Below are 25,764 nucleotides of genomic sequence, written 5' to 3'. Positions count from 1 at the left end.
TTCGGCCAAAGGCCTTTGTCAATAATAGACAAACAGAAGCACACACACACTCATGCAAATGCAATTCACACACACGACTGCAGTCTCGGGCAACTGAAACCCCACTGCGAGCAGCAGCACCACTGCATGATGGGAGTGACAACTTGGTGGGTGAAAGGAGGAAGCTGGGGCAGGGAGGGGGAGGAATAGTACAGTGGGGATGGCGGACAGTGAAGTGCTGCAGGTTGGGCGACGTGCAGGGGAGAGTGGGGAGGGAGAGGAAAAAGTAGCGGAAAAGGAGAGAGAGATATATATAAATAAATAAATAAATAAGAAAAGACTAGTGGGGTGGTGTAAAGACGGCTGTGTAGTCCAGAAATAGGAGCAGGGAAAGGGCTGGATGGGTGTGTGCAGCGACTAAGGAAGCTTGAGGCCAGGAGGGTTACAGGAACGTAGGATATATTGCAGGGAAGTTCCCAACTGCGCAACTCAGAAAAGCTGGTGTTGGTGGGAAGGATTGGATTGGATTGGATTGGATTGGATTGTTTGGGGGAGGAGACCAGACAGCGAGGTCATTGGTCTCATCGGATTAGGGAAGGACGGGGAAGGAACTCGGCCATGCCCTTTCAAAGGAACCATCCTGGCATTTGCTTGGAGCGATTTAGGGAAATCACGGAAAACCTAAATCAGGATGGTCGGATGCGGGATTGAACAGTCATCCTCGGTGGGAAGGATCCATGTGGCACAAGCAGTGAAGCAGTCATTGAAATGAAGGACATCATGTTTAGTAGCGTAATAGACCTGTGAAACCAGTTATGTGATCTACAAGTTAAGCTGCAACCACTGTAGTGGCATGACAACCAACAAGCTGTCTGTCTGCATCAATGGCCACCGACAAACTGTGGCCAAGGAACAAGTGGACTACCCTGTTGCTGCATCACTGGAAGTACTCAAGGTTGTACCAAAAAGAGCTTATGAGAAGAGCTTCAAGGACTGGAAGAGGCACTGGAACAAGTGTATTGCATCTGATGGGGATTACTTTGAAGGGGACAACATGAATATTGATGAATAAATAAATATTTTTTTATAAAAATACAAAGTCACCTTACTTTTTGAACACACCTTGTAGCTTTGTCATAGAAAACTGAATGCAGAACCAACACACCATCATGGGTTTCCTTTCCCAACAGACATATGGTAAACTAATGATACGATTCTGTTGTACATCAAGTGAAGATGGAGTCATGATGGGAACTGGGAACAGAATACTGGCACACATACTGCTGGTATGTGTGTATTGAAAATTGGTGACGGAAACTGAGGAACCAAAACCATGTGCTGGAAAAAAAACTTTAATCCTACATAAAAAGCTGGAGATTCAACAACATGGAAGTACGTTACGCCACAGTAGCACTTTAGCACATGGTTAATGTGACACTCCAACCTGCAAACCATAACTCACAGATCACAAATATCAGTTTAATGTAGTCAAAATTCACTACTTACACTTCCGTATCAACATGTTTCAACATTATAGCTTCATCACGTTCCCAAAATTCACCCTCGCACAACACCATCCAGTGGTCACCTGAATCTCCAACACCTGAAAAGAGAAAGACACTGGTAGAGGTCTTACATGATGACACTTTATCAAATCCATTTTTTCCCCTTTTACTTATCATCCAGTATCTGTCAGTCAATCACAAAGTAAAATCCTGTAACTCTTATTCTGCAGGAAATGGAATGCACAAAGTGAAAGTTAATGTTGTAAAATGCACTGTGTATTACTGAGAAAAGATTTACAGCAACCAATCACTGTTTCTGGAACCTGATGTATTCACATCCATCCACAGCTATATTTGGAAAGGGGAAATTCAGATCTACACTTCATATACCACATAAGAGTCCTGATACTTGCTTTTGTCACTAAATAGTTGTTCTTTCTTCTTGTTTCTGTGGCAAGTTTCACATGTGCTGTGGATTTATCAGTCTACTTCAGTTTAACTGCAAAAGCTAACTTAATATAGGGTTACTCCTCATAAAGTAGACACATTTTAGGAATATCTCCTTCTTGAATTAAATGTTGCACAATGTTCCCTACAGAATGAAACTGAACAGCACAGAATTTGAGCTCAAGACAAAAAAGTTCAAGACTTTAAGAAAGCTTCAAAGGAAAACAAAATTACATGCAAGTGTTATGCCAGTTTTGGCCACATTTAAGATAATTTAAATTTAAAACTGGTTGTAATGTATGGGGGATATATGGATTAATGTACAACTTTTCGTGCTCTATGTACTGTTAAAATTTCATGGCTTACCATTCACTGCTTTCGAACTACACTAGGTCAAAGCTGGAGAAAAGTCAACTGGGACAATTTTTCTATCATTTTGTGATTAATAATTTATTGCCAAATGAAGAACATTGAATGTCCTTTATAATACAACCACTTTAATGTGGCAGCTTTAGGCAAAGGTGTTTTAAACTATGGTTGCACAAGATAACAACTGAGCTTGGGCCTGAACTACCACATTTACAACATTGCCAACCTCAGCAAACAATTTCGCCGGCCGGATTGGCCGTGCGGTTCTAGGTGCTACAGTCTGGAGCTGAGCGACCACTACGGTCGCAGGTTCGAATCCTGCCTCGGGCATGGATGTGTGTGGTGTCCTTAGGTTAGTTAGGTTTCATTAGTTCTACGTCCTAGGCAACTGATGTCCTCAGAAGTTAAGTTGCATAGTGCTCAGAGCCATTTTGAACCAAACAATTTCGCTGTAGCTGTTACCTAATGCTTTGTGTACTCTGCTTTGAGTTGTGCACTGCTTATTGTTTTCTTTTCTTATTTTGAAAAGAGTTCTCTACCAAGAGCATCTCTCTAGTTTTGTCTTCACAGGAGTAAGAACTTGAACATAGGCTACCAGGCCTGCAAGATGGAGGCAGGGCTTCTTGTTCTGCTCTGTCCCCCCCCCCCCCCCGCCCCCTCCCCCCCGCCCCTCACACATATATATCCCCCAGGCCAGTCCTCATTTGTTAACACTCGTGACGGACTGTCACATTATTGTGTCCGCACTTTACTAGTATGGCAGAGAAAGTGTTTGTTATCAATTCTGCTGAGCTGCTTCAGTTGTTTGTGAATATTCTATTCCACTAAATTAATGTGTAAACATATAATTTAGAATTCCTGCACCAAATTTGTACAAACTTTATTGTTGTACTGCTACATATTAGACATGGCATGTTTTCTTGTACTAGAAAATATTTTGGTTGTTTTGCAGATCTTTCATTCTTCCATACAAGGTAAAAAATCAAGCACTACTACAACTGTTCAACATGGGTGAACTATTGTGTGTTATATTTGATAGATTTTAGTTATTTTTAGATGTTATTGTTATATTTACTAATACTGGTATTCTTATTTTATCTCTAACTAATTATGTCCATGAAATTTTAACATCATTGCACAGCCAGGATGGAAATAATTAGGAAAGGATGGGTTTACATACTGTCTAATATGCACTCCTTGTTAACTACTGGTTGCAGCTGATCATTAAGATCGTAACTGTTGGTGACTGCCATCAACAATTAAAACCTAGCTCTTGTTAAAGTAATTTCTTCGGGCCACTGTGAAAAGCACCAATTATTTGTTGAAATGCATGATGAACACAATGCTATCTTGTAAATCAATTTATTCACATCCAATTTCATTCAGAATACCATTTTCACACTGGAAAAATATTTTTTACAAAGGCAACATCACACCACATTCATGCTTTTCAAACATGACATGAAGAACATTGAGTGACTTGAAAAACGTGAGAACTACAAGTGCTCAGCTTTACAGCACTGACTGAAACAACAACAACAACAACAACAACAACAACAACAACAACAAGTTAACTACTAATAGTCCAGGTTAAAAATCAAAAGCACTGTGTTCATCCCGCATATCAGCAAACAGTTCATGTTAGCCAGTTTGTGACTCGAAACGTGGACGTGTTGATATGTCTTATGTTTGAAGAAAAATGTTTGTAGGAAAAATTATGTATGAATGTTTCTTTTGTGTTATTTGTGTCACCACTGGTCATGAAGAGGTGAGTGGTAGTCCATTCTCAGTTCTGAATTGTAATCAAGAGGTTGTCACTCTTGAGTACAATGAGTCAGTAATTCGTTGCCACTTTACAAGGAGAGGTCCCCAGTGGTTGGATCAACTTTTCAAAACTATCTCTATGATGGTGTACATTAGGATTGTATGTTAACCCACCCTGAAGCCACTCATGCTGTGGGCTCTCATTTATGAACAATCAACAAATAAAGTTTTTTCCGCTTGATAGTCTGGAGCATTATAATCTAGATTTTTATCCCGAGTGCCAGCGTAGCATAGTGGATGGCATACAAGACTGATAAGCTAAAGGTGATGGATTCAAGTCCTGTCAGATGGTTTTTAGATTTTTATTTTTAAATTTTTGTCGAAATGACTTCCATCTGTCTTTTTATTCAACTAACTGGTTCAAACATAATTTTTCTTTAATTTCAAATCCTTTGTCATATAATTTTGTCCATCTGGTTTAATTATATTTCTTTATGTATTGTAATGCATAATCATTTAAAAATACCAATCCATCAATTATACAACAAAATGCAAAATAATACACCAGTATTTACGTTTGTTGTGCCATCATCACAAACATTTATTTTCTGTTGCAAGATATACTTTTTTTTGCGGGAGGGAAGGTGGTGGGGGGTAATCATCATCATATAAATGGTTAAAGCATAAACTGTTCTCACACCATGGACAAAATATAAATACTACATTTCCACATTCACATTCTTTGTTCATTAAATTCAAACGGAAGCACACTTCATTAAATTACAAAATATTGTCTTCTCATACCCTACCTTGGATCTGTACTAGGCGAATCTTGCAAGAAAAGGTCACCAGCAGTGGGATCGACTTCCTGAAACTGTCTGTAAGGTTATGTACGCTAAGATCCTACATTATCTCACACTGCAGCCATTCACCCCTGCTTGGGTAGCTCTGTTTGTAGAGCACTTTCCCACGAAAAGCAAAGGTCCCGAGTTCGAGTCAGCAGTCCGACACACAATTTTAATATACCAGGAAGTAGCATATTCAAATGTTTAAGTATTACAATAAATAAATAAATAAATAAATATAATTAAATTCAAACTCACAAATATTCCAAATGGAAAAATAATAACAGAAAGAAAAAAAATTAGAACAGAAAAAAAGTGCATACCTCGATTAAAATGATGTGGCAAAGGAATAGAAATAAAAAATTACATTTAATCCAATTAATAGAACAAAAATGATGCTCAAAGCCTTTCTGATAAACATTAAAACATAAAAAATTTTAAATTACCCAATGAGATTCCAACCCACAGCCTTCGGTATGGGAGGCCCTTACCATATTCATTACGCTACACAATAAATCTGTAGAACAGTACTTTTTGAAACTACTGAGTGTAACACGAAATACCGGGGGTTGTCCCCTTCCCCCACTCCCACCCCGGCAAATACATGAAAATAATGGCTCACCAGGACGAAAGACTGGGACCTTTATCTACAACACCAGATAAACAGTTTCAGAAAGTTGATCCCACAGCTGAAGACTTCCCCTTGTTAGTTACATGTTATGAAATGCTGGTGCATCAGAATTCAATGAACACTTGAGTGAATTTTGATTGCATCTTCATGTTTAGCAATAAGTAATTCAGATGTACTCTGTTTCTTTTTCTTTTCTTCCTTCCCTCTCCTACCCCCCCCCCCCCCCCCCCCCCCCACCCCCGCCCCTGCTATAAAAAGTCACATGGCTGACACAGGAGTACACTTTGAAGGAATAATTTTCATAGTGCCCATAATTTTTCCAGCAGTTTTCATATTTGCTTTGCTCTTGTTGAAAACACTTTATTACGAACCAGTAGTTTTCAATATTGAAAGGGAAACAATGATTTATACATTGGCCAGCCTGTCATGGGTGTACGAACAGGCTAAATCTGATACAATGCACCGCTCCAGTTTTTATCTCATTTTACTGTATCAACTGTATCTGAGTGTGTATTGGGAGGAACATATGATTCTCTGTTGGGATATCATCTTTGAATTCTGAAAGTAGTTCCACACATTAAGAAAGTCAACTTAGTTGCATAGTCTTCTGCTGGAGTCTGTGGACTCATCTTGACCAAATAAATCTACTACGCACTGTACAACTCTGCTACAAATATAAATTTCTTACATCATTTTCAACTAGAAAAATAATATTAGAGGATGTGTCACACAGTTATAGTGTACATAATATAATATGCCTATAAGCAACATCTCTCAAAAACTGTGGTCTGTCAGTTGCCACACTACAACTGAAATGGTAAAAGTGTGAACACTATCAGTGATTTGGTAATGATGTTATACTCAATGACATGGGTAATTTTGTCTAAATTTATGCGCTTGTATTTGGAATCAGATTCTGGTTGCTGCAGCAATAAAAATTTTCCTTAAATTTTCTTGGTTATAACATTATTTCTCACGTAACTAAACATCATTATCTGCAGGCAGACTTTCAGTTGTAAATTCTTAGTTTTTATCTGAATAAAAGATGTAAAACTAATTCAATGAAAAACCACACAACTGATTGATTAGGTGTGCTGATAGCTTACCATTATCATCTCCATATGCTGAGATTTCCTGGTCACCTGACAGAGGCGAGGCAAAATGATGTGAATGCAGATTTTTCAGAGTTGCCAAATGTGTTAATCTTATTATATCACCACACTTCACCGGTTCACTGAAAGGTAAGACAGTATACTTAAAACTTTTGTACAGTTATGATAGCAGCAGCAGCAGCAGCAGCACACCCAGCAGTCCAAGGGAGTGCATGCCTGAAAGAACAATAGAGCATGTTTTTTTCTTCTTTTTTGCAGTAATAGTTTAACAAATTTTGCTGGTTAATACCATGTTTTGTGACCATAATAAGACTGTCATAAAAGACAGTACCAAACTATAAAACTTGTAACAATGGCACAGTTTAGAACTGAGGTGCAATAACCTGGCAGTGACTATGTTCCTTATTCTCCTGTGTTCCTCCAGTGGAGAAAGGACTATATGAGACATAAAACGAAGTACTTAATGTTTCATTTTTCATTTGTAACATGTGCATCGACAGTGCCATGTGTTTCCTTCAAACCACACCACCACTGTAACTCCCACAGCCCAGCAGACATTTCACTCTTTAGGCCTACAGTAGTAGGTGGAACAGCAACAGCTGCTGTTTGATTTTATGCCGAGTCCTTGTCTGGCCAACAGTTCTAACCTGCCAAAACCTTTATCAAAGGAACAAATGTTTTGTATGGTTACTGTATGACAGTCACACTTAACACACTGCATTTGGGGACAGAAAAACACTAAAACAATCAAAGAGTAATTGATTAGCTCCAGAGCAAATGTGGCATAAAATGGAATAATCAATTTATCTTGTACATACGTCATTTCATAAAACAGGATAGATCCTGGTTTCCACAAAGATAATGGGTTGTTTTACGTTTCCTGATTGATAACTTCACCGATAAGTGTTGATGTTAAAAAAAAAGGGCCCCACCACCTGAATAATGTCTCTAGACACTGTTCTTCAACATAGCCTTAGATTGTGTTGAAGTGCCATTATCCAAAATCCACCACATTTTCTCTCAGATACTGTGAAGTTAGTGCGAAAAATGTAGCTACTAAGGAATTATTTCTAAAATATTCGTGTGTTCTCTCTGGTAACATCTTACCAGGAGACAGGCTGCCTTCTGAGATGATTACAAAATTATAAAGGAAGGCATGATAGGATTTAAAACCCCAATAATGTTCCAGAGACTTGAGGGTCCTGTAACAAGCTAGGCTGTAACTTCCAGGCCTTGCACCACAGGATTCAGAACAGTACGGTCCCCCTAAATGGATCAGGTGTAGTGATGTCGACTGGGAAAATGCCCAGTGGGTAGAATGTTTATAAACGGGCATTTGTCCAGGAATTTTCTAAAAGCAGTTTTAAATGCAGAAAATCTGGGCATTTACAAAAAATTACTTTCAAAAGTTTTTACTGCTAGAATGTAAAATTTACCAACTGTTATTGTTTTTGTTGTTGTTGTTGTTGTTGTTGTTGTTGTTGTGGTCTTCAGTCCACAAACTGGTTTGATGAAGCTCTCCATGCAACTACATCCTTTGAAAATCTCATCTCCGAGTACCTACTGCAACCTACATCCTTCTGAATCTGCTTAGTGTATTCATCTCTTGCTCTCCCTCTACGATTTTTAACCTCCACGCTTCCCTCCAATACTAAATTGGTGATCCCTTGGTGACCCAGAACGTGTCCTATCAACCAATCCTCCTTTTAGTCAGGATGTGCCACAAATTCCTCTTCTCCCCAATTATATTCAGTATCTCCTCATTAGTTATGTGATCTATCCATCTAATCCACAGCATTCTTTGGTAGCACCAAATTTCGAAAGTTTCTATTCTCCTCTTGTCTGAACTATTTATCGTCCATGTTTCACTTCCATACATGGCTACACCCCATACAAATACTTTCTGAAAAGACTTCCTGACACTTAAATCTACACTCAATGTTAACAAATTTCTCTTCTTCAGAAACGTTTTCCTTGCCATAGCCAGTCTACGTTTTATATCCTCTCTACTTCGACCATTATTGGTTATTTTGCTCCCCAAAGAGCAAAACTCATCTACTACTTTAAGTGTCTCATTTCCTAATCTAATTCCCTCAGCATTACCTGATTTAAGGGGAGTTGGAACGCCCTATTCTGACAATGTTAAATTTAGTGACTTGGCCTCCCTGTATTTCAGGAACCACTGCAACCATTGACAGGAAACTTTTATAGGACATTAAACTGTATGTTCTGAGTCTACTGAACTACAATAATTGCATTTCAGCCACTGCTTTTGGAAATAAAGCTTTTTAATTATACGATTCAAATTTTGTATACTTTTTTGTATGTTGTCCTAAATAATTTTAATTAGTAAATAACATTATGTCCTCCTTTTAGTTCAGTAGACTCAGGATATGTATGCTATTACTTCCTGAAAATGTGGATACTCTACTCGAAGTGATTTCTGAGATTTAGGGAAAAATGCAACAGAAAATGTAAATTTTCGGAACGGATTCTAAAGAGACTGTAACTCACTTATGCTTAATTTTTTTGTCCACTCAAATGCGCCCTGCACCATACTGTGTATCATCCTCTTGATCTTTTTCGAAGTTTTTTCTTCTTTTCAGACTCCTTAGTAGCCAAATGTGCTGCATACCTTACTTTATCAAAGCGAACCTTGTCCACCCATTCAAGTTCTTTGATCCAGTTTGCTCCAGGATTTCCCATCACTAAAAGCATCACTGACCACCCCCCCCCCCCCCCACTTTATTGTCATCATCCCAACAAAAACATTTTTTGGTAAGCGAGTCCATATCAGATTATTGAACGACTCATTGGGGTTTTGAGTCTGACCATGCAGACACTTCTTCAGTAATTCAGGATTTGCCACATCTCTGTAAACAGGTTTTACGATATCCATGACTGCTGCTGGAAGTATGAACTGTTCCAGTTAAGTACTGGGGATTGCAGTAATTGCACCATGAATCAGGTCCAGGAGGGCAAAGGTGGTATACTGGTTTTTCATCAGTTGACAGTGTGGAAGAAGGCAGCCCACACTGCCTGCTTCATTTTCAACAAATCCTCATTATTATTTATAATGGCCATCCCATAATACTGCTGTAGTTCATCAATCATTTTGTCTGTCAACCTTCCTCTTATGGTCTTACCATCAGAAAGTTTCTTGTCCCTCAACCTGGGGCCCATCCTCTTCTGGGCATGACCTTTTGTAAAACAGCAATCCACAGCCTTCTATATAAAAAAAATTACCAATTTTATTAGATCGTAAAAATTTTAAAATTTTCAACTGGTGTAGATTATATTTTTAAAAAAATAAAATACATCTCATGTGAGTTTATAAGTGATCTATATATCATTTTACTTGGAAAATTGCAAATTTTATAATGAGACAAAAGTCTGAAAATGTGAAAAAAATATCCCGTTCTAATTTCCCTTAATTCGACTACATTCCATTACCCTCGTTTTGCTTTTGTTGATGTTCATCTTATATCCTCCTTTCAAGACACTGTCCATTCCATTCAACTGCTCTTCCAGGTCCTTTGCTAACAGAATTACAATGCCATTGGCAAACCTCAAAGTTTTTATTTCTTCTTCACAGATTTTAATTCCTACTCCAAATTTTTCTTTTGTTTCCTTTTTACTGCTTGCTCAATATACAGATTGAATAACATCGGGGATAAGCTACAACCCTGTCTTATTCCCTTCTTAATCACTGCCTCCCCAATGCTTTCATCGACTCTTGTAACTGCCTTCTGGTTTCTGTGCAAATTATGAATAGCCTTTCACTCCCTGTATTTTACACCTGCCACCTCCAATTATGAAAGAGAGTATTCCAGTCAACATTGTCAAAAGCTATAAATGCAGGTTTTCGTTTCCTTTGTCTATCAACTAAGATAAGCTGTAAGGTCAGTATTGCCTCGTGTGTTCCAACATTTCTATGGATTTCAAACTGATCTTCCCCAAGGTCAGCATCTACCAGTTTTTTCCATTTGTCTGTAAAGAATTTGTGTTAGTATTTTGCAGCCATGACTTATTAAATGGATATTTCGGTAATTTTCATACTTGTTGACACCTGTTTTCTTTGGAATTGGAATTATTACATTCTTCTTGAAATGTGAGGGTGTTCTGTCTCATACATCTTGCTCACCAGATGGCTGGCTCTCTCAAGGCTATAGTAGTTCTAATGGAATTTTGTCTATTCCCATTGCCTTTTTTTGACTTAGTCTTTCAGTGCTCTGTCAAAGTCTTCACTTAGTAACATATCTCCCATTTCATCTTCATCTACATCCTCTTTCATTTCCATAATATTGCCCTCAAGTACATCACCCTTGTACAAACATTCTATATACTCCTTCCACCTTTCTGCTTTCCCTTATTTGCTTAGGACTGGTTTTCCATCTGAGCTCTTTGTATTCATACAGGTGGTTCTCTTTTCTCCAAATGTCTCTTTAATTTTCCTTTAGGAAGTATCCATCTTACCCCTAGTGATATATGCCTCTACATCCTTACATTTATCCTCTAGCCATCCTTGCTAAGCCATTTTGCACTTCCTGTCAATATCAATTTTGAGACTTCGTATTCCTTTTCGCCCATTTCCTTTACTGGATTTTTATATTTTCTCCTTCCATCAATTAAACTCTCTTCTGTTACCCAAGGATTTCTACCAACCCTCGTCTTTTTACCAACTTGATCCTCTGCTGCCTTGACTATTTCATCTCTCAAAGTTGTCCATTCTTCTTCTTCTGTATTTCTTTCCCCTGTATTTGTCAATTAGTCCCTAATGTTCTCTCTCAAACTCTCTACATCTGGCTGTTTCAGTTTATCCAGGTCCCATCTCCTTAAATTCCTACCTTTTTGCAGTTTCTTCAGTTTTAATCTATAGTTCATAAACAATAAACTGCCCACATCTGACCCTGAAAATGTCTTACAATTTAAAACAATGGTTCCTAAATGTGTGTCTTACCATTATATAATCTATCTGAAATTTTCCAGTGCCTCCAGGCATATTCCACATATACAACTTTCTTTCACGATCCTTAAACCAAATGTTAGCTATGATTAAGTTACGCTCTGCGCAAAATTCTACCATGCGTCTTCCTCTTTCATTCCTTACCCCAGTCCACATTCATCAACTACTTTTCCTTGTCTTCCTTTCCCTACTATCAAACTCCAGTCCCCCATGACTATTAAATCTTCGTCTCCCTTGACTATCTGAATAATTTCTTTTATCGCATCATACATTTCTTCAATCTCTTCATCATCTGCGTAACTAGCTGGCATATAAACCCGTACTACTGTGGTAGGTGTGGGCTTCGTGTCTATCTTGGCTACAATAATGTGTTCACTATGCTGTTCATAGTAGCTTATCCCCGCTCATATTTTGTTTATTCATTATTAAATCTACTCCTGTGTTACCCCTATTTGACTTTGTATTTATAACCCTTTATTCACCTGACCAGAAGTCTTGTTCCTACTGCCACTGAACTTCACAAACTCCCACTATATCTGACTTTAACCTATCCACTTCCCCTTTTAAATTTTCTAACATATCTGCCCAATTAAGGAATCGTGCATCCCACACTCCGATCCGTATAACAGCAGTTTCCTTTATCCCGATAACAACAGCCTCCTGAGTTGTCCCCACCTGGAGATACAAATGGGGGACTATTTTACCTCCGGAATATTTTACCCAAGAGGAGGCCATCATCATTTAACCATACAGTAAAGCTGCATGCCCTCGGTAAAAATAACGGCTGTATTTTCCCCTTGCTTTCAGCCATTCGCAGTACCAGCACGGCAAGGCCGTTTTGGTTAATGTTACAAGGCCCGATCAGTCAATCATCCAGACTGTTGTCCTTGCAACTACTGAAAAGGCTGCTGCCCCTCTTCAGGAATCACACGTTTGCCCGGCCTCTCAACAGATGCCCCTCCGTTGTGGCTGCACCTATTGTATGGCTATCTGTATCGCTGAGGCACGTAAGCCTCTCCACCAATGGCTAGGCCCATGGTTCATCGGGAGAGATTTACCAATTAAAATAAGGAAATGGGGTGATACTCCAGACATTAGAATTAGTAAATGTTTACACTTATTTCTATTACAAGGAATTAAAGGAAAGAAGAGAGAAGCATGGTTGGTTTATTTTACTTGAATTCCACCTTGCTGAACCAATGGAAGGTGCATGTTGCTGACAGCCGTGTATCTTTTACTATGCCCTTTACCTGTTCTACTCTCTCTCTCTCTCTCTCTCTCCCCCCCCCCCCCCCCCACACACACACAGTGTTGAACAGCTCTGTAGTGATAAGCCGGTATGAAAAACATTGTCCTTATGTCAGAGCTCTGTCAGATCTCTGATTATTATTGTAGAATGACTACTAATAACAAAATTATTACAGACTGTATTAAACATCTGGATGTGTTTCTTGATGATAAATGCATTCTTAAATGTTACACTATACTCAGTGGGAGGGGAGGGGAGGGGAGGGGAGGGGAGGGGAGGGAGGAATTTTTATTGTCAGATGTGGCAACACTTGAGGGAGATTATAGTTTTCTTTTCTCCTCCTTTCTTTATCTGCCTTCTTATGACTGCAAGATAAAATGAGAAAACTAAATATAAAAAAGATTTAATACCAAAGAATTGATGCCCAAGGTGCTAGAATTGTTTGATCCTGATATTGGTCGATTCCTAGAGAATCCACGATTCTTAGAACTGTGGAATTGGAATTAGTGTGTGACACATCCCAAACTAAAATCATTACGAATAAACTTTTTTGACCAATTCCAGTTATTCTAAGTAAATATTAATGTTATTGCTATTACTGCAAATAGGTAGTAGATGAAATTTTGAGTGAACGGCTGGTAATTTCAAGTAGTTCATGCAATTCTATGGGTCATTTATTTAATTGGAATTGGCAACACTGGTCTGACCATCTGACAGTCATCCAAGTCTACATGGTTGAGTGAGAAGCATCACAACCTTGTCTTTGAGTTATTTACAGTGTTACAGACAATAGGCAATTGAACAGTTGCAAGATGATTACCGTATTTACTTGAATCTAAGCCGCACTCGAATCTAATCCGCACCTGAAAAATGAGACTCTAAATCAAGGGAAAAAAATTTCCCGAATCTAAGCCGCACCTGAAATTTGACACTCAAAATTTAAGGGGAGAGAAAATTTTAGACTGCACCTCCAAATCGAAACAAAGTTGGTCCATTGTAACATGAGAGACAATTTAGGTTGAATGGATGAAGATACAGCTACAGTAGTTTGGTTCGAGTCATAATCTTAACTGTTAAGCTTTACTAAGTAGCCATTGCTATGTGTCAGGTGCTCCGTCCGTATTTATACGGGTACCCTTCCTTTTTCAGGTGCTTCATCTGGTTTGAATCTATTGCTTATTTTGCTTTGAACTAATAAGTGCCATTCTTTTTGTTATAGGTGTTTACGTCACTCTAAGCTGAAAATGCATTACTGTACTGTGTCATGCATAGTTTGTCGCATTCTGATAAGAGTCTCCATGACCTGTCGCCGCTCGCGGCAAGGCTTGCTTTTGTGCATGCTTCTGCTGCTTACAATTTAAAAAAAAAAAGGGGGGAGGGAGGGGGAGAGAGAGAGAGAGAGAGAGAGAGAGAGAGAGAGAGAGAGAGAGAGAGGAATTGTCTCATAAGTGAATCAATGGCAAGAGACTGTTATTTGTTGTTACTTACACTGCTGCTTTCTTTGATAATGATCAGCAAGAACCAAATAATAGACACTGTATGATAGATGATGTTCTGAAAGAGAGTATTGCGAAAAATTTTCTCCGTTTGAAAATCCTTGCAGACACCTCTTTAGTACATTACATTCTGCACAGAAATTAGTCATCTTAGATTTAAAAATCTAGCCAGTTGCTGTGCTTCATTTCTGACTATCACTATTCAGCATAAGAATAATATGAATATAAACACGGCATGATAAGTATATTCTTCCACATTTGCTGTTGTCTCAATCTAGTTTCGTAGTTTATTAGGCAGACAGGATTTAAATGAGATAGCAGCAAACACGAAAGAATACATGGCATAACGTTTACATTCTTCTACCTTTTCTTTTAATTTATTTACTGTTGCAGAGGTTTTGGCGCCAGTATTTATCTCTGTGTCTGCAAAGCATGCCTGTATAGCGGTACATATATTCGACGGCAGAAGTTAGTTGTGGCGGCACCTACCATCATTTTTCAGAACTTCCGCTTACTTTGCAATTGATTCTAAGCCACAGAGCCACAGGTGGTTTTTTGGATTACAAAAACCAGTAAAAAAGTGCGGCTTAGATTCGAGTAAATATGGTAAGAAAAAAGGACTTATTTGGACCTTCTTCAGTTTAAATTATTGTTTTCAGGAATAGTCACATTCTGACAAAACTGAAAAGTACATCAAAAAGTGTTTCAAGTGTCCTCAGAATTTGAACAAATTGCCCGAGTTACGTACAGTGATTGAGAGCAAATCAGTAATTATTTTGCAACAGTATACTATAAGTAAAAATACTACCTATAGGCTAGCTACTTAATATAAACTATACTTTATTTCAAAACTTACTTTTAAGCTTTTCTGAAAGTATTTGTATGGAGTGTAGCTACGTATGGAAGTGAAACATGGATGGTAAATAGTTTAGACAAGAAGAGAACAGAAGCCTTTGAAATGTGGTGCTACAGACGAATGCTGAAGATTATGTAACTAATGAGGAGGTACTGAACTGAATTCGGGAGAACAAAAATTTGTGGCACAACTTGACTAGAAGAAGGGATCGGTTGGTAGGACATATTCTGAGGCATCAAGGGATCACAATTTAGTATTGGAGGGCATGTGGAGGGCAAAAATCGCATAGGGATACCAAGATATGAATACAATGAGCAGATTCAGAAGGATGTTACTGACCTATTAAGGACGTAAAAAGTTATGTTTACAGTCCAATTGATTTCCTCTAACTCTCAAGCAGACGAGGTCGGCCTGTACGCTTTTTGTGCTGTACGTGTCCCTTCACATTTCCACTTCACTATCACATTGGAAACAGTGGACCTAGGGATGTTTAGGAGTGTGGAAATCTTGCGTACAGACATATGACAAGTGACACCCAATCACATGACCATGTACAGAGTTCGTGAGTTCCGCGGAGTGCCCCATTCTGCCCTCTCACGATGTCTAATGACTATTGAAGTCACTGACCACTGATGTGGAGCACCTGGCAGCACAATGCACCTAATATGAGAAACGTATGCTTTTGTAGGTGACCGGATACTTTTTATCGCATAGTGTATGTTCTAAGATTCCACAACAAATTGATATCAAGGATACTGGATGGTACTTTTGTATTTCACTTCTACTGCCCTTCTTGTAGAGAAGTGGGACCGATGCTGTTTTCCAAGAATTGGGCACAGTTTTTCGTTCAAGGGATCTACAATAGATTATACTGAGAAGTGGGGCTAACTCAGCCATAATTTCAGTACAGAACCTGACAGGGATTCTGTCGAGCCCTGAAGCTTTGTTCAATTTTAATGATTTCAGTTGTTTCTCAACACCCATGACACTAATACTTATTTCCTTCATATTTTCAGTAGTATGAGGATTAAATTGAGGCAATTCTCCTGGGTTTTCCTTTGTAAAGGAATATTTGAAAAACTGAGTTAAGAATTTTGGCTTTTGCTTTGTTACCCTCAATTTCAGCTCCTGTCCCATTTGCCATGGACTTGACACATACGACAATACAACAATGCCGGTAATAAATACCAATGCATTACCATTTCCACAGCTTCATGCCTGTCCTTAGGAAACTCAAGGCAAATTAGGACCAACAATTTTAAAAAAGGTCTCTTTAACCGCAAAAACTTTGGAACAGACATAACAAAATCTATAAAAATGGAAGAGAGTAATTTTCAATACTACATCCAAAATGCCTTCTTACCACTTCCGGCAAATAATTCACAGCTTTTGTTGGACTCTTGGCCTGGACTTAACATCACGTCTGTCTTTAGGAGGACAAGAAGATTTAGCCACTTGATGATAAATTTTTTTGACTTGGTAAAGCATTTTTCAGAAAACTGTTGGACAATATAATTTCCGATAGCTGTTTGTCATTTTTTTCAGGTTTATCAATGGAATACTATTGATAAATTTCAATCATCTGCGCAACGTCAGTTTGCATCCCCAGGTTTCATGGTACCCTGCACAATATGCAGAACAACTGCCATGACCATTTCTTATTCCACCTCAGTTCCCTAGTTACTGTAACATGCCTAAATGCAATATTTTTTTCTTATATCAGGTGTGTCTGAATTAAAGAAAATATTTGTTTTCATCACACAACAGATGTTTCACATTTTTGAGATGACTACTGGAAATAATCAAGGAACTGATTCACTGTCAGTAAAATAGTCATTATTCACAAATTACCATAAGAACTGTGCTATAGAAAAGGTTATAAAATATTTCATGTCAACGTATTACAGTTCCGACTGATGGATTAATCTGTAATGCAAAATCATATACTGCCCTGATTTCTTTCCTATGCTAGTCACTTGTGTAACAATTACACCTTGAGCAATTTAGCTGACAATATGCATTGCAAGTTGTTGAAAAAGTTAAAGATTTGAGACATGTTTGGTTTACTTTATGTGATTTAATCTCTTAGACTTTCTCAGCAATTTATTGTCACCTTGTCGAGATTAGGTGTTCTGCATCTTCCCAACACACATTTTGATGCTGTAACTTCACTACTTCATCAGCTGCTCCCTGAGACTGAGGAATTACATATTGAAGATGTCGAGCCCGGCACTGAAATATTGTGTTTTAAATAAAACGAACATTATTAATGTTACACTTTTTTATTCTTCTCGCCTACATATTTGCAACCCTTTGGCACTAGAGGGCTCTGAATTGTAGTGTTTAACATCCTGGTCTGTAACATAAATATGTCACTGTATGAGAACCAGCATGCTGTAATCTAGTTTTGAATTTGAAGAGCTCATCCCCACATGGATCACCCTCTCCATCATGATAATGCCAGACTATGTACAAGGGCTGCATTATCTGCAACAATCCAACACCTCCATATAGTACCAAAATGGCCCCAACCAATCTTCATATGTTTCCAGAGCTTAAAAAATACCTCCGAGGAGTTCAATTCGATAGTGATGAAGTGGTGCAAGCAGAGGTGAGTTTGGGGCCCATCAATGAGGTCAAACATTCTACAGTTATGGTATCAACAAAATGGTCTCTCGTTGGGAGAAATGTGTTTACTGGCATTTATCGTCAGAATGGCTCTGTTGAGAAATAAATATGCAGACTTGAAGAATGAAGGTTTAGAATGTTGGTAACATATGCGTTACTGAAACAGCTTTAAGTGTTTTCACATAAAAAAAACTTTGAGGCATTACTTTTCAGGATGTCCTTATATTTTTATTTGTTTAGTATTACTGCAAATACTCTGTATTTCAATACGGGTATTGGAGAAGTGCTTTGTAAATCAATAATAGAAACACATGTAAGCAGAAAATGAAGAGATGGCCATTGAAACAACATGAGTAATTAGTATAATTCGTCACCACAACCAATATTCATTTTACAGATGAAATCATTAGTAACGTTTCAACATGAAAAGTGCAAATGTTAACATACTATCTTCCCACTGGCAGCCTTCATCTACACACACACACACACACACACACACACACACACACACACACACACACACACAGCAAACATCTGCTGTTTACTGCAAATGAGCACAGGACAACCGTCTTGTGAATGTTAACCTACAAATGACACTGTAAAGGGAACCATTGAGTCACTCACTCATTCAAAGCAAATGAGATAGCTGAAGCAAATACCTGGTCTCCAAACTGACAGTCAGTCTACAGTGACTGACCAAAAAATCAGACTTTTTAACCTTCAGATACATACAGTAAGTATTTCTTCATTCAAAAAAATAATGGTGTAAGGCGAGAAGCGTATTCATCATATTTCAGCATAGGATCAATTAACAAACAACATGGCAACATCTCTGGTAAGACCACTATTGCTCTTATATGACCATTTAATTTCATTTTAATTAAATAAGGGAAAGTTATAAAGGATTTGTATTTGATTAATGTGATTGTGTGGCTTGACAAAAACGTAGTACTCATGCATGTAACAATTATCAAGGTCAGAGTAGTTTTCTTCGTTAAAATATGGAAGTTAAAGGAACTCCTACATTCACGTTCAGCAAACCACAAGGAATTACTTGAATACTTACCGTTGTTAACGTTTATTAAGACTGCTTTCAATTACGTTTGTGTATGGAATGTAGGAACAATGATCGCTTAAATGCCTGTATGTGCACTCTCATTAGCCCAATCTAGTAGTTGTGGCCCCTAAGAGAAGTATGTAGTTGGTTGTTGTATATTCCTACAATCCTCACCTAATGCTGGTTCTTGCAAACATGTAAATAGGCTTTTATGATTTACTTTGTGTCTATCTTCAAGTATCTCCCAGTTCAGATATTTCAGCATCTCTCTGATGCTCTTCCACGAGTCAAACAAACCTGTGGACATACATGCTGCCATTCTCTGTATATTTTCAATATCTGCTGATAGCCCTGTGCAGGGAGAAGAAAGACTCCAGTCAGTAAACATTATACATACCTCACTATGAAGTCGACAGACTGCAACTCACCACATAAATGAGATATAAACAGGTGCATTGAAAAACTGACTTCTACAATATTTTTAGTTATTTTCCGATGACTCCTAATGCATAAACAATTTTTCTTTGCAAAGGTTGGTTAACCCAACATACAATTAAAAAGTCTTGCCAACAGCTTCAGGAAGCTACAGTTGTCGTCCAGTTTGGAGGAGTGGTGTGGGATCCCTACAGTTTATAATAACAAATCAAAGAAAGGTTTTCAATGTAGAAAACTGTAAAAAGATCATCATATCGTGAAACACCACCATTTGCACAGAGCCTTCTGATTTACTGGAAACTGTCATTGCTTTAAGCAGTTTTGGTAAACCATTGAAAAGCAATCTGGAGGACCAGGTTGGGATTTCATTCAATCTATTTTCAAATGTGAGTTCAAGCAATCTGACTTATCAGATGGGAATTTGACACAAATTCTTCTCAAATGCAAGTTCACTGCCTCAAACACACTACCATCTGGTTCCATGACAGTAATCCACATACCTTCCATGTGCTCAAATTTGGTTCCACACACCTATCTTCAAGGATCTGGCAGTTCAGTCTCTTCTGCATCTCTCTGTATCCCACAGGTCAAACATACTTGTTACCATTCAGCCTGCCTTTCTCTGTATACATTCAATATTCTGTTAGCCATACTTGGTACAAGACCCACTCACTTGACTGATATTCTACAAAGGGTCACAGAAGGTTTTTTATAAGCAATCTCTTTTGTGAACTGATTGCATTTTCCCTAATATTCTAACAATAAACGAAGGTCTGTCACATGCTTCACTTTCGAATGAGCCTGGAAGGTCATTCCATTTCTTATACCAACAAATTGTTAAACCCAGGTATTTGTACGAGCTGATCAATTTCAATTGTGACTTTTTGATGTATGTCATAAGACATTACTTTTTTGGTGAACTGCACAATTTTAAATTTTTGAACATTTCAAGGAAAATGCTAATCTCTGCATCACTTTGACATTTTATCAAGATCCAAATGAATATTTGTGCAGCTTTTTCAGACAGTACTAGGATGTAGATAACTGTATCATCTACAAAAAGCCTAAGGTTAGCATTAACATTGTCTGCAAAGGTCATTAATATAAATCATGAACAGCAGGGTTCCAGCCCCTTCCCAATCGCACACCAGAAGCTACCTCAACATCTGTCTACACTGTTCATTCTCACTGCCAAGAAATCCTCAATCCACTTACATATTATCTTGACACCCCATGTGTAAACATACATTAGCACAAACCATTTCAGATGAGAATACCTTGAGGTTGTACCGAGACCTTCTCACCTGAAATAGGCCATTATTAACCAACATGCTACTTAAGACTGTATTACTCATCCAAATACAGCTTCCCTCTATATATTACAAATTATTCGTAACCACACTCATTGTGTTGCATTTTCTTTTATTTTATTTTTCTTTGATATCTGCATTATATAAATTATATTCTCATCAACTACGTAGTAACAAATTATATGAAACCATTTTACCAATTTTTAAGCATTCAATTCGCTGTAATCTCACAGAAATCTTTATACATTATGTTCTTTATAATATTTAACAAACGCATTAACAACTGAATACCAATCAGACTGTAACAATGAGAAGTCTTTGCTATTAGATTCAGAAGCATCCGACCCACCTTACATTTCAAGGCGATGGGTTACTCGTACTGTTAATGAAATAAATAAATACCCCATATCATCACGCTGTCAATAGTAAGTGTAGGTATTGTACTCAGTCAAATGCTTTACAGAGCTCAAGGAATACCGCACCGACTGACTGCCTTGATCCCTGACTTTCATGATGTCGTGAGAAAAGTGAGAATTATTTAACAGATGACTGAGGCTTTTAGAATCCATGCCAGTTGCCATGGAGGAGGTCATTATGTTATGTTTGAGCTAAGGATGTGTTCCAAGATTTTACAAGCAGATGTCACGGGTACTGGGATTGGTGCTGTGGACCACTTCTGCTACCCTTCGTGTAGATAGGTGCAATCTATGCATTCTTGTAATTATTGAGCACATTTGATCACCTGCAGGATCTATGGTAGATTATTATTAAAAGAGGAGCCTACTCAGCTGATAATTCAAATATAATCTGATATAAATTTCATCGGGCCCTGGAGCTTTGCTTCATTTTAGCGATTTCAGCCATTTTTCAACGCCACTGACACCACTATCTGTATCAATCATCTTTGCAGTGGTGCAAGAAATAAACTAAGGAACAGGCCTCGACCTTCCACTGTAAAGGAACATTTGAAAATGGAGTTAAGTATTTCCGTTTTTGTTTTGCAACCCTCAATTTCAGTTGTTGTCCCACCCCTGTATGCCTGGACACTAATTTTGCAACCACTAACTGCCTTTACATATGATCAGAATTTCTTTGGGTCTTGTGAGAAATCCTTTGATAACATTCTGCTGAAATAGTTGAAGGGTTTAAGCATTTCACTCTATCTCCCCATCTATAGTCCTGTGTTTCCTTTTACATCTGTTACAAAATAGTGTCTATTTCTTGCAGTCACTGCATACGAATGAGTATCCTTTCCAACAGAAATTGTTCTGGGTACATATCTTGTCAAGAACAGGGTCAACTATTCTACACCACAGTAGTCCTACATTCTACTCTCCAGGGCTAAATGTTTCCAGTTCCTTATTGAGATATGACACTACAGCCCCTTTATCTAGTTCGCTAAACATATACAACCTTCTACTTGTTCCACTGGTAAGAGTACATCAGGGTCAGAACCATTAAATGTGTGTTTAGTGAGGCTTCATTGGCAGCACTTGCTGTGGCGTGTGAAAGGAAAGCAACACGGTATGTAAACAGGTGCTTATAAGGAGCAAAAAGAGTTGTAGACCTACAGCATGTTATATAGCAATCTGTGGTAACAATACAGTCAAATTGCGACATCGACATAAAAACAAAAAGTTCAATGTATTCAAAAAAGGTGTGGTGTTACTCACAAAAGTCAACAAAATAACTATTTTAACAACAAAAGTAAAGCTGTAGATCATTATGGATCAACCAAAGTTTGCTGAACCAACTGCTTTCACCCGTGATGTAACCTAATTGTGTTGTGTGATGTCATGGTGGCATAATGTAGCCTATTTGAAGTTGATCGTGTTTGCAGAGGGCATGTTTGAGTATATAATGGTAGCACTCTGTCATGTTGGGGGTTTGTTTCTATATTGTTTGTGAGTGCTGTCAGTGAGTCATTGTACTTCTTGACAGCTGTTTGTGAGAATAATACTGGAATAATTTTTGGTGGTTTGTTAGCGTATTATTATGAAAAACAGATTTATTTTAGGGGTTGGAATTATCAGCGCTGTACGTTGTTTATAACTAGAGATTTAATTATACCTTTCTTTTTTTATATGGCTCATTGTCTATGACATGGATCATTAGGCAGCTGACCATTGATAGGTGCAATAGTTCAATCAGTTTTAGTATGAAATAACTTTTTTCTGATTTGATCAATAAGTGTTATTGTACACATATTTGTCTCATATATTAGTGACAGTCTTCTTCTTAAACATTAAAGTGTGTATTACTAAATTATTTTATCAATTCAATGTAAACAGACACTGTCTTTAGTAGAGAAACAAAGTTCTTGAAAGGTTAGAAAACAGATCGTCTCTTCAAAACATTACAAGTAAGATAAGGGCCGGTATAACAATTGTAAAGACTAGAGAAAACAGTAGGCAAACTCTTGAAAGTAAAACAATGATGACAGATGATGAGAAAGGACTGAAAATACATAATACCTTGAAGAAGCCCAAAAGAGAAATCCTAGACAATGGTTTGTGCATGAGAGAAGAAAAAGAACTGCATTATTAGGGCCAATAGAAAATAAAAGGCACCAGTTATGCATGAAAAACTGGATGGAGACAAGGAAAAACGAAAAGTTTACACTGAGCAACGGCTAGATATATTGGTAGGAGAAAATGACATGGCATTCAAAATATAATGATTTCTGGTGAGGTGTCTGCTGATGAAACTACTACCAATAAATGTGTTTCAAATCTTGAAAACTTGGTTAATGAGCATAAGCTGAACACTGATCAAGTTTATAACATTAATGAGTCTGCCTTACACTACGAGGTGCATTCAAGTTCTAAGGCCCCCGATTTTTTTTCTCCGGATTGGAAAGAGATAGAAACATGTGAATTGTTTTAAAATGAGGCCGCGTTCATTGTCAATATGTCCCAGAGATGGTAGCACTGTACGGCAGATGGAATTTTACCGCCAGCAGCGAGAATGAGAACTGTTTTAAATACTTAAAATGGCGACGTTTTCCTTACTTGAACAGCGTGCAATCATTCGTTTTCTGAATTTGCGTGGTGTGAAACCAATTGAAATTCATCGACAGTTGAAGGAGACGTGTGGTGATGGAGTTATGGATGTGTCGAAAGTGCGTTCGTGGGTGCGACAGTTTAATGAAGGCAGAACATCGTGTGACAACAAACCGAAACAACCTCGAGCTCGCACAAGCCAGTCTGACGACATGATCGAGAAAGTGGAAAGAACTGTTTTGGGGGATCGCCGAATTACTGTTGAACAGATCGCCTCCAGAGTTGGCATTTTTGTGGGTTCTGTGCACACAATCCTGCATGACGGCCTGAAAATGCGAAAATTGTCATCCAGGTGGGTGCCACGAATGCCGACGGACGACCACATGGCTGCCCGTGTGGCATGTTGCCAAGCAATGTTGCCGCGCAACGGCAGCATGAACGGGACTTTCTTTTCGTCGGTTGTGACAATGGATGAGACGTGGATGCCATTTTTCAATCCCGAAACAAAGCGCCAGTCAGCTCAATGCAAGCACACACATTCACCGCCACCAAAAAAATTTCGGCTAACCGCCAGTGCTGAAAAAATGATGGTGTCCATGTTCTGGGACAGTGAGGGCGTAATCCTTACCCATTGCGTTCCAAAGGGCACTACGGTAACAGGTGCATCCTACGAAAATGTTTTGAAGAACAAATTCCTTCCTGCACTGCAACAAAAACGTCCGGGAAGGGCTGCGCATGTGCTGTTTCACCAGGACAACGCACCCACACATCGAGCTAACGTTACGCAACAGTTTCTTCGTGATAACAACTTTGAAGTGATTCCTCAGGCTCCCTACTCGCCTAACCTGGCTCCTAGTGACTTTTGGCTTTATCCAACAATGAAAGACACTCTCCGTGGCCGCACATTCACCAGCCGTGCTGCTATTGCCTCAGTGATTTTCCAGTGGTCAAAACAGACTCCTAAAGAAGCCATCGCCCCTGCCATGGAATCATGGCGCCAGCGTTGTGAAAAATGTGTACGTCTGCAGGGCGATTACATCGAGAAGTAACGCCAGTCTCATTGATTTCGGGTGAGTAGTTAATTAGAAAAAAAATCGGAGGCTTTAGAACTTGAATGCACCTCGTACAAAATGCTCCTGACAAGAACTCATGCTCCAGAAAATCAATCTGTAACAGATGCAAACTAGCCAAAGGTAGAATGAGTATTGCTCTCTGTGGTACTATTAATGACAGTCACAAGATGCCATTGTTTGTGATTGAAAAGGGGGAGGGGGGGGATGGGAGGGGGGGGGGGGGGGGACCAACGGCTATCAAAAACTTTAATATCACACCACTACCTGTATATTATTGTAACCAAAAGTCATGATGGATGGAATCCAGCCTCTTTAAGGAAGACATGAAATGTATTCAGAATTGTGAATATGGACAACCATCAGATGAATAATGGAATGTGACAATGAAAATCTGTGCCGGACAGGGACTCGAACCCGGATTTCCCCCTTATTGCGAGCGGTCACCTTACCATTTGGTTGTGCGAGCTTGACCTATGGCCAGATCTAAACTTCCCGATGCCGTCAACTTTCTCTCTACAACCTGTACTCATACATCCATTTATGCATCATGTTCGAAGGAACTTTGCATCGTATTTAGAATAACACATTTACTGCAATATTGTATTTCTCTGCCAACACCAAGCAAGTGACTTTCAATTAAATGTCTCCCCTGAACGGGAATATACATAATGGATGTATGAGTACAGGTTGTAGACACATGGTTGACGACATATGGAAGTTTGGGTCTAGCGTTGGTCATGCTTGAATAGCCAATCGGTAAGGCAACCACTCAAGATAAGTGCGAAATCCAGATTCGAGTCCCAGTCTAGCATGGATTTTCATTGTCGTCACTCCATTATACAGCTGATGGATGACCATACGCACAACTTTAACTAAATTTAGTGTATTTCATAATGGCTGTACTTGCCACAGTGCCTGCTCATTCTTAAGGAATGGTTTTATAACAAGTTTGTTCCTGCTGTTACAAAACACCTAAAAAAACCCTACCTCTATGTGGCATTGATACTGGGCAGTACTACGTCTCATCCATCTGATGATGA

At 38.5% G+C, this 25,764-nt stretch overlaps 1 protein-coding gene across 1 annotated transcript in view; it reads right to left on the bottom strand.

The window, feature by feature from the left end:
* Window positions 1-25,764, bottom strand: part of LOC124595850 (stromal cell-derived factor 2) — a 38,422-nt gene that overhangs the window by 2,249 nt on the left and 10,409 nt on the right. The window contains exons 3-4 of the mRNA XM_047134757.1: window positions 6,647-6,774; window positions 1,486-1,582 (exon numbers count right to left, since the gene is read on the bottom strand). Coding sequence (XP_046990713.1) covers window positions 1,486-1,582; window positions 6,647-6,774 — 225 coding nt within the window. The remainder of the gene's footprint in view (window positions 1-1,485; window positions 1,583-6,646; window positions 6,775-25,764) is intronic.

This window comes from Schistocerca americana, chromosome 2 (genome assembly GCF_021461395.2).
Source record: "Schistocerca americana isolate TAMUIC-IGC-003095 chromosome 2, iqSchAmer2.1, whole genome shotgun sequence".
NCBI classification, from domain to species: Eukaryota; Metazoa; Arthropoda; class Insecta; order Orthoptera; family Acrididae; genus Schistocerca; species Schistocerca americana.
Note: the sequence above shows the minus strand (reverse complement) of the source record. Positions and strands in the feature narration are given on the sequence as shown.